Consider the following 14,889-nt stretch of genomic DNA (forward strand, 5'->3'; position numbering starts at 1 on the left):
GTTAAGTTTGAGCAATGAGAGGCTGAACCAGAGCATGAGTGCAACAGTACTTTATTTACAAATAAAGGGCTGACCGTGCTTGCCAAGCCTGGAACTGGCTCGCAGCAATCAGCAACCGGTTGGACCCCGCAGCCTGCTTTTATAGCTGGCTGCTGGGGAGAACCAACCAATGGGAATGGGGGAATAACGCCCACATAAAGTGAGTGGACCTGAGTGAGAACTCCTTGAGTCCTCAGGACATAACATTCACCTTTGGCACACATGTCATAGGATTGCCATCTCTGGCCTAGATCATTCTTTGTGGATTCAATTCATGAGAATGGTTTATTATAAATAATAGCTGTTTATTTAGCAGAGTACTTAATTTTAAAGCTAGAATATCTTAATTTTGCCAAAAATGTTCACTGGAGGATTTAAAATTCCAGTGGAAATGTTCTCCATATAATATACTGTTACAGAATAAAAAATGACTCCAACGCTGACGTTCACTAATATAAAAAACAAGTATTCATAAAAGAGGGACTAGTTCTTTTAAATGTGTATTTTATCACTGCATATATCTGATTATCCCCAGCCAAACATAAACAGTGTGCTTCTGCACCAAGGGAACGGAAGCAGAGAAGTTAAATTTTATAGAGCAATGGAATTGCTACATTCGCAGTGCTGCTTATTGCACCAGAGTTTAACATGGACAAATCAGATGATGATGCTGTTAAACACACTTCACACTTCCGGGCTCCCATCTCTGGGGCACATTTAACATGCCAGTCAAACAGAAAAAAAATTAACTCAGCATAGGATTACTAGAGAGCTGAACACTAGGACACTGACAATTGGACAGAAGGTCAAATGGGGCTAGGACACACAAACTGTTTTAAGTTTCTTGGTATCCACAACAAAAAATACCTGCCTCACCCCACAAAAAAAAAAAAAGTATTTAGGCCTAGATGCATATGACATTATTTTTTCTAGCATCCAAGAGACTTTTTTCTCTCTCTCAACTGAAGGAATGTGCTTGAGAAGTTAGGAGGTAAAAGTCTTCAGTGAGTAACTGATTAAGGTTTTGTCAATTTCAGGCAGCAGCATAAACAGGCCAAAGGTTCCAATCAACTAATTAAAGTCACAGAGTGGAGCTTGTTAACTTGCCATTAGCAGTTTTAGGGAAGCCCAGCTCCGCAGATAAAAGCTATTCTGGAAGAGATAAGCTTGTTAGATACTCAAAAGACCAGGCACTGTTTTTTTTTTTTTAAGGCTAGGCCTGCCTGGCAGAGGACATGAGGAACAAAAGGAGGATCTGTCTTCCTTTTGCAGGACACCTGACATCTCAGTGTCCCAAGACAGTAGAACTACATGTGTAGCCAGATGTTTAACTTGGATTTGGTATTTTTGTCCCCCTCCTGAGTCCTTCTCCAGTATTGTTGTTCGTTAATGTTAAAGGTAAAATTGCAGGATGTAAACTGTTCCAAGTAAAGCTGCCTTTTGCAATCGGTTGGCAATGGTTTTTGTCAATGCTGATTTTGGGATTGCACCAAAGTGCCTATCACGATTGGTGCTATCTTTGCTTTGTTATAGCTATAGACCAGGGGTGTCAAACTCACGTAGTCACGGTGTCATCACATGATGTATCAGGACTTTTTTCCCCTTCGCTAAACCAAGCATGGGCGTGGCCAGAGCATGACTCATTCGGCCCATGGGCCGGGAGTTTAACAGCCCTGCTATAGACTTTCTATTTGAAGGCCTTTGTACTTTATGATTTTCTCCTGTTCTGTCTCTTCTATTCTGCTGTCTCCAAGGTCTGTGTACTCTACAGACTTATTTTTATTATTAATATAATTGAAAATAAAAGTATACATTTACAGTGTTTGGCTGAGCCAAAGCTTTTCATGTTTACAGATGTACTGAAATCCATATTTGATTTAAATTAATCACTGTATTCCAAGTTCATTCATTGATTTATTTCACTTATTTCTTTCTTAACTCCACTTTTGATGTATAATTTAATTTCTTTACCTTTTTCCTTGTGGGCAACTCACTGCACCTTAGAATATTGCAGTATACAATAGATATTCAGTTCAGTGATCATCTACCTCACAATAAGAGTTAAACTGTAAAGTAAATGATAGGCTTTGCACATTCTGTCACATTGCATCTAACAGCACTCATTCCTACCATGTAAATCCTAAGGGTTGCCAATTTTTATTCTGAAAAGGAAAAATATGAAAAACGTCAAGATCACTTGCTACGTTTTCAAGGAATACAGATCCATGTGGTTCAAAATAAGAAACATAAAAGATCCTGTGAAAATTTGTAATCATAGGCAAAACAACTTTAAAATATTAACTGTTCAGAAGGCAGTCACAAGCAATCTTAGGTACTTAATTTTCCACTATGTCACTATATCTCAAATGTTTGAATAACTATGAAATTTTGTTTAGATAATGGGCTCAGAACACTCCGACATTACCACTCCCTGTCGCATGTGGGCACTGGCTACATGCTCTCTGCAGCATCAGCTGATGTCAGTTACATAAGCCTCATGATTGGACAAAACCGGTTAGCTTATCTCTGCAATCGGAAGATATCGGTAGTCTCGCAACCGCGGTTCTCCTCTCAGCCCCCTGTGTATAAGACGCCCCTCCATTTTTAGGTAAATGTTTTAAAGAAAAAGTATCATCTTATACACAGAAAAATCTGGTAGTTCCCTTAATCCATTCTAAATGAAAGACCAAAAAAGACAACCTGTACAAAAAGCCATTGAGACAATGTGCCATCCTACTATCTGCCTTATTCGTTGCTGACTGATCCAGAAATATAGTAGTCCACCAGTTATAAAGCTCTGCCTTGTACAATGGAATTGGGCAAACTGTTTTTATAGGATGGGGCTGTTCCTTTTGTACAAAGGGAAAAACTTTTGAAAGCTGCAGATCATAGCACATAGGGATGTGAATGGCATGGCATCCTGCAAAAGGCAGAAGTTCTGAATTCAATAAGCCAAGAATGTTTTTTCCTAGATATGGAAAGAGATGTGTTCTCGTCTGCTTTAGCTATGCTAAGCCATCTGAAGATTTAACATATTCTGCTTCTGCACATTCACATGTAACATTTTCTCTTTATTTTTAAAAAGTCCAAGCGTCTTTTTTTTTCCGAAAAATAAAAAAGAAAATCCCTTTTAAAACTTTGAAAGGCATAAACCTGGGGGCCTTTTCTTCCTCAAGAAAAAAAAAAGTCAGAAGGAAATCAGGGATCACTACCAGGCTGTATATCGTGGATTGTAGACCTCTCTTTAAAGGGATCTAGGTCTTGCATTAGTTTCTTGGGACTAAGCATGAAAACAAGATGCAATCTTAGAAATTAAGAAAGAGTCTGTGGTCACCGGGACCTGCTTGTTTCAGATAGTTTGTGGGGATCAATGATCTAGATCAGGGGTCTCCAACCTTGACAACTTTAAAACTTGTGGACCTCAACTCCAAGAATATAGCGAATTCTGGGAGTTGAAGTCCACAAGTCTTAAAGTTGCCAAAGTTGGAGACCCCTGATCTAGACCATTGATCCCACAAACTTAAAGTTGCCAAGGTCTTAAAGTTGCCAAGGTTGGAGACCCCAATCTAGGTGGCCCTCCTTACAGTGGGTCATTGTGTTGCTGGTAGGACTACATTTCTTGCTATGTCAATGGCTAGGAAGCTAACTGGCACTGTTGGAAGGAGATTTTTGTTGTTGTTTCAAAGCTCTCTGTATAGCTGATTCTCAAATGAACCTTTCTGGAAAGGAGCAGCATGTAAATGCCATGCATATAGCCATATATGAGCAAGCAAGCAAGCAAGCTATTCTATTTGAGGTTTGCCGAGCATCAACAAATGTTTTAGTCCAGAGCTAGACAACACGTTCAATCCTCTTTCAAAATTTCCATATAAAAGAATGGCGTGAAGGCAGAATCAAGTCTTGATCAGTCCCTAAACTTTTCAGCTTAAAAGAGAGACTTCTGCCCTAAATAGTTCCCGACTCTTATCTCTGCCTATTTTTATACTTTTTCATTTCACAATTCTGATTGGTTTTGAGTTTAAGACTAACACAGCTATCGGGTAACAGACAGATTATGCTGGCAAAGCAAATTGGAGACATGTTATTCATCTGCCTCCACTTAGAGGCTTGAGGGATTTTCTTGTGCTTCTCTATAAAATTGTATGCAGCAGATCTTCAGTAGTTTATGTGAAGCAGTATGGCAGTGTTGCATTGGTAGAAACAAAGACAAATATTTCTGACAGCGGTGATAATAAGAATACGTCTTACTGGTGTGGCTCTTCCAAACCACATATTTGCATCCCAGCATATACAGTATATTATTAAGCTGATTCTCATACATTCTGGAATTGTAGATTCAGAAGTACCATTCTGAGTTGGACATATTTAATTAAGAATAGAGACTATAATCAATGAGATCTTTATGGCATTTTTGAAATTGCCCTGTTTAGTCTGACAGCCAAAAGAGCATAAACGTTAGCACAAAACTTTACAGCCACAATTTAATTGGTTATGTTCATCAACATTAAGTACATTTAGTCCCTTGAATCCCAAGACTGAAAACAGTAACCTTTCATTATTCATATATGCATTTTTTTCAGTGTTCTGCCCTTAAAGAAAACAGAAGTCATTCATGACATTCCTGTTTTGATCCTTACATGTAATAGATTGGGTTCAGATTTGCACTCAACATTGCAATGGAAATAGGTTGGTGATTTTCTCTGCTTTTAGCTTTACTCTTCAATCCCAACCACTACCTCCTGTACGATTCTGAAGGATTTGAGAATCCTTTGAGGACAGCATGCTACTGGCAAGGAGAGTTTCAGGGGAAGAGGTAATACGAGAAGATTGCCAGCCTGGTGCCTTTCTCAATGGGGAATCTCCATTAGATCTGTTAAACCTTCAAGTTACTCAGACAAGAAGCCTAAGTCATAATACTAACCAGTGGTGATATGCTACCGGTTCAACCGAACTGGTAGTAAAAAAAGCCTCCCATGATCAGCTGAGAGGAGGGGGGGAAAAGCCTCCGACAATCAGCTGAGAGGAAAAAAGAAGAGCCCTCCCATTCACCCCTGCGCTTTTCTCTTCTTTATCCTCTCATCTGATTGGCGCTGCAGGTCTCAGCTGGTGTGGGGAAAGCTGCAAGCGTGTGTTAGGTGCGCACGCGATCACCGGTAGTGGAACAGGTAGGATCCCACTGCTGATACTAACACTACTTTTATTGTAAGGTTTAGGTAACAGAATCTTGAAAGTCTGAAAATACCTCCCCCTTCCCTTTTACTCTCCCCAAAATAAGGGAGGACTGCTTCTGACATGCTTCCCAAACCCGCTTAACATCAATGGGCTGAATGATTGCCTATGAATGCATGAATGATTGTCTATGGTGCAGCTCTTCCTCCTGTCTGCCAAGGCCATCCCACATACCATTACCAGTTCACATTAGAAATAGAAATGCTCTTTTATTCACAGATGGGCAAATCTAGATCCAACTGGATGTATATTCTTTGGTCTTATTATGCCTATAAGTAATTTGAGTTACTTATCAAACAATAAAGCCAGGATAAACTTTTAATAAACAAGTGCACCCACATATGTAAGACCTATTTCTCATGTGAATTACTCTATAGCTTTAGAATGGAATCTTAAATCTGCAACATATTTAATCTGTGCGTTAAGGATTTTTTTTCCCGTCTTCTAAAAAAATGTCAGAAATACAATTCTAAAGTTCACTTGGCATTGGTCGTTGGATCTGTGATTGTTAATATCTTTTATAAGAAGTAGAAACCTTTCTATCATAATAACTTTCTGAAGACCAAAGCCAAAAGTAGGTAGACATTCACAGATATTTATTTGCATACATAATAACAACACCCATACCTCCATGCAGATGTAGTTGCACAACATAGAGAATAATATTAAATGTGTGTGTGTGCACTGTGTGCACTATTTAAGAAGAAAAAACTAAATTTAGGATTTGCCATCTAGACAGGAAAAGATTCCCTCACAGCGCTTAATTTTAGTGTGAGACCCTCTTCAGCCTAACTGCTATGAAAAGGTACAGCTAAGTAGATGGTAAGGGCTGATCAGGAAATTCCTGGAGATGATCTCTGAGCCGTTAGGCTATATGTTCTCCAGCCATGTTTTATATGATTCCAAATACCAGACATTTTGAAAAGAAGGCAAACATTTACATACAAACAAAATTTGCAGGTTTCTGCACATCGCAATCACCAGCCACGGAAGTTTCTGCAACTGAGATGTAAACATAAGGCTAAGTCTGTTCTCATGACTAACATCTATTTGAATAAGAGGAGGGAAATTAACATATAAGATCCCATTACTGATAAGAGGCCTATGAGATACCAGAGCTGAATCATTCCTAAAACTTAGCAAGCTAAGCTTTGACAAGATGAACATTGGGCTAATGAAGAACACTCCATTCAAACTGAAGGTGATTAAAGCATGGGTGGGGTGCCTTAATGACTAGCTATAATCTGATAAACTATGCCTCCTCGTGCAAATCAACCGTTTAAGCCACTTTTTGTTACTACAAGTTACTACAATATGCAAGGTATGTATATCACCTATTTGTGCCACACCACAATACAGAATCCTGTGCAACAATAAGACCAAAAATTCATGATTAATTTACACCAAAGACACCTCTGAAGCAAAAAGGATTTATTATACAGGTAGAACTTACTGAAAAAGTACTATTCATTAAGCAATAAATGGGACACCAAACTGAAAAGTTTAATATAAGAATAAAAGAAACAAATCCTTGCACTTTACTTGTATTTCAAAGTACACACATAAAAAGAGAGATGTTTTTTGGCTTTGTATCCTTTATAAATCAATTTGCATTTACAGTACAAAGAGCTGTATTTCAAATACTATTTGGTAATTCATATTCTGAAGATAGTTCTATCTTATTGCATATTTTCCAGAATCAGACATTAGGACTTAAAACTGTAGTATTTTGTAAATTAGCCTTTAGACTTCTTTCGCCACTCTAATAGCTTAGTTAGCAAGAGTAATGAGAATGAATATTTATTAACCATTACCAGCCTAGGCCGAGGGTCTTTCATGACAGGGAGTAAGATCTTGTACATCCATTCATGAACTTCAAAAAATAAGACTATTCTTTATGGAAAAGTTTATATAAGAACTCTTGTCAGAAGGGTGACTGGAGAATAGAGGAAGGTGTGAACATTGACTCAAGAGGCTGACCTACCATCATTAAAGCCACATAAATAGGATGCTAATTCAAACATATAAAAAAAGTTACATATTTTTAAAAAATTCTAACATAGGATATCATCCAAGTCAGGTAATATAATTATGGAAAAGACTTAGTGCCTAATTCCATGTTTTTTAGATATATTGCCCTTCCCATTATTTCTTTCCACCACTATATAGGAAAGGTCTTAGCACGATTCAGGTAGCAATATTTTTTTCCTGACAATTTGTCAGCTGTTTGAGGTAGCCCAGGCCAGATAATAGACTTATAGGGGCTATTTTGGGTACAATAACAAAATCTTGAGAAAGACTGACAGAGTTTCTCTCTTCCTTATTTTGTACTAAAAAGAATCAAGGTGGCTTAGTTTGAATTTCTTTATCATTCTTTCCTTTTTTTCACCGATAAGCTGGAGTTTACATAACTGCCTTTTCATTCCTCTTTCAAGGCAACCTTCATATTCTTCTCCTTTAAAAAATATTCTTTTATATTCCACCTTTTATTAGCTTTACAAATAATTCAAGGCAGCAGACACCTTCATTCTCCTTTTCCCCCATAACAACAACCTTGTAAGATAATTTGGGCTGAGAGAGTGAGGCCCAAAATCACCCCAGTAGCTTTCTAGGTTAAGGCAGAACTTGAACTCATGGTCTTTTACTTTTTAGCCTGGCGACTTAATCACTAGACCAAAAAAGCAAAATATTGGCATTTTTCTACGTCTACTCCTATCATATAAAAATACAGAGACTCCAGTGATAAGATTAAAATAAAAAGAAATAATTTGCAGCCTCTTTTCCCCTATATCGGTTACTCAAAACCAAAGCCTTAATAGCATTATTGTACAGTTTCATAAGTATTCCAGAACTAAACTTATTCCTTATAGAATATAAGTATAAGCAACAGTTCAGAAGATATATATTAAATCAAACCAAATCCTGGAAGCAGAGTTTTTCACCTTTTCCAAAACTTTCAAGATCTTAAACATGATCCCATGAAGATTTTTTAAAAGCACAACTCTTCTTAAAATAATTGTCAATATTATCTGATTCCCTCCCAATGTACATAGCCTATCACAACATTTTAAATAATTCTTGAAATGAAGACATGATAACTCTTTAATTTCTCAACATATAGATAGAGTTAACTATAGTTTCAACTGGGAAATTGTGACCACCTTAGACCAAGCCGAGATAATTCCTTGGAAGCCTGACACTCTGACAAATTTGCCATCAATAGACACATAGACATAAACAACATTTACATATTGTGCAAAAGAGTAACAACAGAGACCATCAAGAAACCAAAAAGGCAGGGGTGGGATCCAAATTTTTTAACAACCGGTTCTCTGGGTGTGGCTTAAGTGGTGGCATGGCTTGGTGGTCATGTGACTGGGTGGACATGGCTTGGTGGTCATGTTATTGGCTGGGTGTGGCCAACTCAGTATCACTCACATCGAGGCACGCATCTCCTCGCCTGGCCTCTCATGACTGTGGCGATGCTGCAACAGTCGTAAGTGTGAAAAATGGTCATAAGTCACTTTTTTCAGTGCCATTGTAACTTTGAATGGTCACTCCACACAAGCAAAGTACCAGCAAAGGAGAGGGAAAAAACTCCAGAGATGGTCCAGAGACAGGAAGTCTAGTCCTGCAAAGAATGTAATAAGGGTTAATGGAGAGGCAGTTTCTGTAAGCAACACCAGAATGTTTCCTTCCTGCCTTCTTTACAGGATTAGGTCAGTAATTTCTTCTAACAACTGGTTCTCTGAACTGCTTAGAATGTTAACTACCAGTTCTAGCGAATAGGTGCGAACTGGTAGAATCCCACCCCTGCAAAAAGGGAACAAAAAGACCAAAATACTAATTTGGGTAAAGAGACATCTGAAAAAAAACAACCAAGGTCAGAAAGCACCAAGGATTCCTCATTTCAATCCTGAGCTACAAATATTCTCCTTCAAAAAATCCCTGTCTATTACCTCATAATTTTTAGGCAAATACAATATCAGTTTGTTGATAATTCAAAGGAGCTGAACCCTAGCATGAGGCCAAGAAAACTGCAATTTAGTTTTAGCATCTTGAACACTTCCAGGTGACTGACAAAGCCATCAGAAGACAAAAAGCTGGGATTTAAAAATCAAGCTTAAGGAGATGTTAAATTTGATTAAAAATTCCAAAACTTTATGGTCTGCTAGTAAGGCAAGAGGTAAGAATACTTCATAGTCCAATGACCACAGTTACTCTAGTAATTAACAGTTACATGTGATAACTGTATATGGTAAATAACAACAGATCTAGAAGGAAGGAAGGAAGGAAGGAAGGAAGGAAGGAAGGAAGGAAGGATAGACAGATAGACGGACAGACAGACAGACAGATTGCTATTCTCATTTCCACCCTGCTGTACAAACTCAGCAGGCCTCTGGATACAGCAGTAGTCTGTTGAACCAGCAGTTTTTCTACCACTAAGTTAAAGGTAAAGGTTTCCCACACACATACGTGCTAGTTGTTTCTGGCTCTATGGGGAATTCTATGTAGAATTATCTGCCACTAGGCAGGTAGAATTATCTGCCCCAAAGCTACAACACTTAACCAAGTCTTTCTGCTTTTGATAATTTTTTCCTGTTGCATGAAAATATCTTTGTGATTACCAATCTCTTTCAGAATGGTATGTGAATTTACACACATCACTGTTTCACCTGTGTTTTAAATAATCAACCTCATTAACTTTAGTCATTAGTTTTCCCCATAAGAAGCCCCACGAGCACATTCATAAATAAATGTCCCTTTATAAAGCTGTAGAGCTGTAACAAAATTATGATTAGATTAATGAAAAGAGTTAATTTGGGTGTTTTATGTTTTTAAGTATGAATGTGGAGGGAGTCGTACCTGAGCTGCAGTTCATCGCTTCACAATCCTTTCTGAAACTGTATCCCCACTTTGGTTTCTATAGCAATGGTGACGCACAGGTTTCCTTCATGATGGGAACTTTAGTGCAGGCTCAAGGTGCAGAGTAAGTGGCCAGGCCCATTTTTTTAAGGAATCAAACGGGTTCCTAACTAAAGCTATGTAAAAGGATGATCAGCCTTTATCCCTTAAAAAAGCCAGACTTCTAAACAGCTGCAGTCAGTCATACTTAGAAGCTGAGAGGCATTTTAACTATGAATTGGACAGGTAGAATTTTACATGCTACCTATAGAGTGAATTTCTATCAGCCAGGGGGGGAAAAGGGACAAGTGTATTTGGAGAAATGAGATGTGCTCATTTTGGAGATGAATTAAATGTACAAGAGTCACAGAGAAAGATCAATAGAATATTTGGAGACTAAAGAAGCTAAAGTAAGACACCTCTAGGCAATACTTTAGATAACTAAATGTCTATTATGTCTGCAAATCTGACAAAACTATATAAGATGAACCAGCCGCATAAGAACTAAATACTATGAAAGGAAACAGAACCCGTGTTTGAAAATGACTTGGAAAACTTCCCAGAAAATAGGGACTATGTAAAACTCGAATCCAACACACCGTACTATGAACTAGAAACATTGCATAATTTGAAATAAAATTCTTGTTTTCCTATAGGGCAGATGCATGTCTAACTCTCATGAGAAAAGTCAAAAAATATATACAAGAAAGAAGTTATTTATAGATAGAGAAAATTTTGTGCCTGGGAGGGCAAGTGACTACAGTAACTGCAGGTAAATATGTTTTGGGGAAACATTTCCTAGTGAAAAGGAGCCAGGATTAAGAAAGAATGCCTTCCAGATATAGCTAAATCAAGACCAACAGGTTGTTTTAGTTAGATTACTATAGCCTTGAGAGGGTATTTTTTTTCTTTTTTCTTTTCTTTTTGCCCTTCCTCCCCACCCCACCAGGAAGGGACTCAAACAATATGCTGATAACCAAGAAATAAACACTTTTTTTATTTCTGGAGTGTCCATCGACTTGGCATGATGAACATGCGGTGACAGAGAGATGCTTCACATCTCCAGTGAAGAGAGAACAGGACAGATGTTATCAACTGCTAACTGATGAGTAGCAGGTGTGCAATACGGGAGGGGCGCCTTTGCCGTCACACTGACTCCAGGAGTGGCCCTGGATGACTTTCACTCAAAGGGAAAGATTTATCTGAGTCAGAGAGTTAATTACACAACAGCAGCAACCAAATGAAGCAATAGTTTTTGGCACGGGGCTCAGGCCCACATGCGTTAAATTACGCACAAATCTGCAACAGCTCCAAGTAGGAGATTTACCTCAGGGAAGAACAAGACACTGTTGCCGCCATTTTCTCATCATTAGTTTCCAAAAAGTCGAGCTTCATTGCGGGAGGACAGGCATTGTTGTTTTTAAACAGTAACAATAATAATGTCACAATTCCCCAGCTTTGCTTTGCTTTTTTCCTTCCCTTTCTGTCCTTTCCTTTTCTTTTCTTTTTTTTTTTGCTTTTCCTTTTCTTTAACAGCAAAGCAAAAATGGTGTTTTATTGCTTTTGAGCTAGTGAGGCTGCAATTTCAGAAAGGCAATTTAATGTTAACTATGGCACACAAAGTAATGGAACAGGCAAGGGCCATTCTCAATTATATTTCAGTGCAGGTGGGATTCAGGTAAATTACAAGTTAAGGTAGAAGGCAGGGAGAAAAAGCCAAAGTGAATTAAAGTTCTACCTTGGTGAAGATTCCAGCTGGTAGCCATACACATAATCACTCGTGTGGTTATTTCTCACACTCTAATTTGTGCGCTTCTTTTTAATTACCTATGTGCATTTTATTTCATGCATTTTAAAGTATTTTAAACCTTTTTTCTGACATTATTATATGGTGCAGTTGTATTCAACACTTTATGCAAAATCTTTAAAATGGCCAAATCACACGGAAATCAAGGACAGGCATTTACTATGATTGGTATCAAGGAAGAAGCAAGCATTGGGGTTAAAATGATAGGCAAAAATGTAAAAATGTGGTATTTTATAATACTTTTACATTAGTAAGGCAACTTAGTTCAAATGTATTTTTTGTATATGTATATTTCTTCCATCCTTGACAAATATATATCAAATAGACTGTGATTTGAGTGGTATAGTTTAGTAATGGCCAACCTTTTTGAGATCCTGTGCCCAAAAGGCAATATGCACGCTCCCCCCATGCCCCCTGCGCATGCAATTCCCCCCCCCCCGTTACCTGCACTATGCCTCACAGCTGATTTTTGGCCAGTTTGAGGCCTTTTTCAGCCTTCCAGAGGCTTGAAAAAAGCCTCTGCAGGCTTTGCAAGATGAATAATAGGCCCGTTTCGTCACTTCTGGTATTACAGGAAATGATGAAACGGGCCTATTATTTGGCCTGCAAAGCCTGCAGAGGCTTTTTTCAGGCCTCTGGGAGGCCAAAAAAGGCCTCAAACCAGCCAAAAAATCAGCTTTGGGGTGCACACATGCACAGTGAGGTAAGTTTGCCTGCGGCTTGCGTACCAACACAAATGGCTCCGCGTGCCACCTGTGGTATGCATGTCATAAGTTCACCATCACGGGTATAGTTGGGGAATTGACCACTGACATGGTCTTTATCACCATCATTCCAATAAATACCATAATCTGAAAGAATTCATCACAAATTCAGATGTCCCCGTTGTTTTTTTAATTTTAACTCCAGAGCAGAAATTTTTATTTCTTTCAGAAACCTGCGCTATTCATAGATTCATATACAGTGGTACCTCAGTGCTCATTGTTAATTGGTTCTGGGAGATGTGATGAGTATCAGAAACAATGAGTACCAAACAAATTTTTCCCATAAGGAATAATGTAGTGAGTCACAAGCCAGCCGACAGGACAAGTTTTAGCTTGTGGGTTGAGTACCAAACAAACAATGAGTACTGGGACAAAAATTTCACATCAAAATGTGTTAAGTACCACAACTTGATGAGTACCACTGTAAACCTTAGGACATACATCACAGTGCTTTGCCATTCCTTCTTTGTATGATGTTTTCTAAGAAGTCAGTTTCTTGTTAACTCCCTCCTGGCCTCTGTATGACTCCTTGCACCTCAAGTGCTCCTCATTTTTTTCTCCATTCACATCTAATATTCATTTGATGATTGGCTAGTTAACTTCCAAAGAGCTTGTAATCAAACAGAAGGGTAGAAGTAGAAAATGACCAAGAACAAACTCCTGGGAAGTTATTTCCTTGTCTTTCAGTGAGGTGTAAGATGAAAATTGAGCAAGGAGAGATGGTTTGCAGGACCAAGGTACTCAACTGCAATGAAGAAGAGATCTGTAAGTGAGGACTATGTTTGTGCCCATAGTTTGTGAATATGAACAACCACATTTCCAGCTAATTAAAGTGAGTAAAACATAGTTGCATGAATTTCAGAGTTGGAAGACAAAAAAAATGCTATAGAAGCCTCAAGAGCAATAAACCAAGTTTAACCCAATTGCAAGGCATGGATAATAGATCTTCTGGTCCTCTGGAAGTACTCATATTTAACACTTAAGAATTGTAATTAACATAATAATTATTGAAATAAATTAGTAAGGTTACAAAGCAAATACCCCCAGAAAGTATTATTACATGTTGACTGCCACTAAATATAAACTCTGTTCTTCCTTTCCTTTCCTTTCCTTTCCTTTCTCACTGTTCCTCTCTGTCCCTTTCTCCTCTAATATAGCTATAACATTGGTTGCTGAAGCTAAAAAGAAAATCTGAGAGGCATCCAATGAAGAGAAGGCTTGGGAATGACATGATAAAGAGTATAGATTTCCTCTGTCAATGTAAATCAAACCTTTATTCCAATCATAGAACAGCATACTAGTGAATATATGTCTCCATAATGAATTCTACTATTTAAAATAATAACAAGTATTAGATTATTTTAGACAATAGGCACTAGATATATTTACTGCTGCATAATACATGTATCAAACATAGAAAAATACCATGTCAATCAACAGCCTATGTTTAAATATTGGTTAATATACTAGGTTAATCTGTACAATAGTAGATGTCTTGTTTTTGTTTTAGATTTATGTGTGCGAAGGTATTTAAACAAGACATATCCTACTTGTAGTCTGAAATAATACTGTCAGAACTTTGCTATTTGAGGCCTGAGAAAACCACCTGAGTTCAGTGTTCACTTGAATTTACCCATCAGTTGTATTGGCCCATAGTTGGGCCTAAACTAGAAGTGTGAATATAGCTGTGCTTCAAAGTACAATATTACAAAGGATTTGTTTAGCTAATATGTACCAAATTTTCTAAAGGCAGTAATTTTAATAGAGTCATAATAACTCTTTGAAATAAAAATTATGACTCTTATGACTTCATAAAAAAAATTTTTTGACTGTGACAAAACCGTAATTTCTCTTCTGACACATGACTAACCCTAAGGCTAACCAACACAACAAATCATTCTTTTTGCAAGTTATCCAGCAACAGACTAGGAGTGCTTGAAATATGCACATTAATGAGTTATTTAACATAAAGTAATATATATCCACATAAATCACAACATTTGCAAAGTCAACAATATGGCATTGCTTCACACATTATGATCATCGCACTGTCTGCTTTTACCAGGGAAATCATATGGGAAATTTTTTTCCCTGACTCATTAGGAAATCATCAGGAGATCTCAAATGGCCACATAAACATATGTT

The 14,889-nt window shown here is 37.8% G+C and overlaps 1 protein-coding gene across 1 annotated transcript in view; it reads right to left on the bottom strand.

Annotated features, from left to right (window-relative positions):
* LOC113445728 (uncharacterized) overlaps nt 1–11,568 on the bottom strand; it is a 196,381-nt gene extending 184,813 nt beyond the window's left edge. The window contains exon 1 of the mRNA XM_087930397.1: nt 11,501–11,568. Coding sequence (XP_087786523.1) covers nt 11,501–11,568 — 68 coding nt within the window. The remainder of the gene's footprint in view (nt 1–11,500) is intronic.
* Between the last annotated feature and the right edge of the window lie 3,321 nt (nt 11,569–14,889).

Source organism: Pseudonaja textilis, chromosome 3 (assembly GCF_049901715.1).
Source record: "Pseudonaja textilis isolate UNSWEBS1 chromosome 3, rPseTex1.2, whole genome shotgun sequence".
Lineage (NCBI taxonomy): Eukaryota > Metazoa > Chordata > Lepidosauria > Squamata > Elapidae > Pseudonaja > Pseudonaja textilis.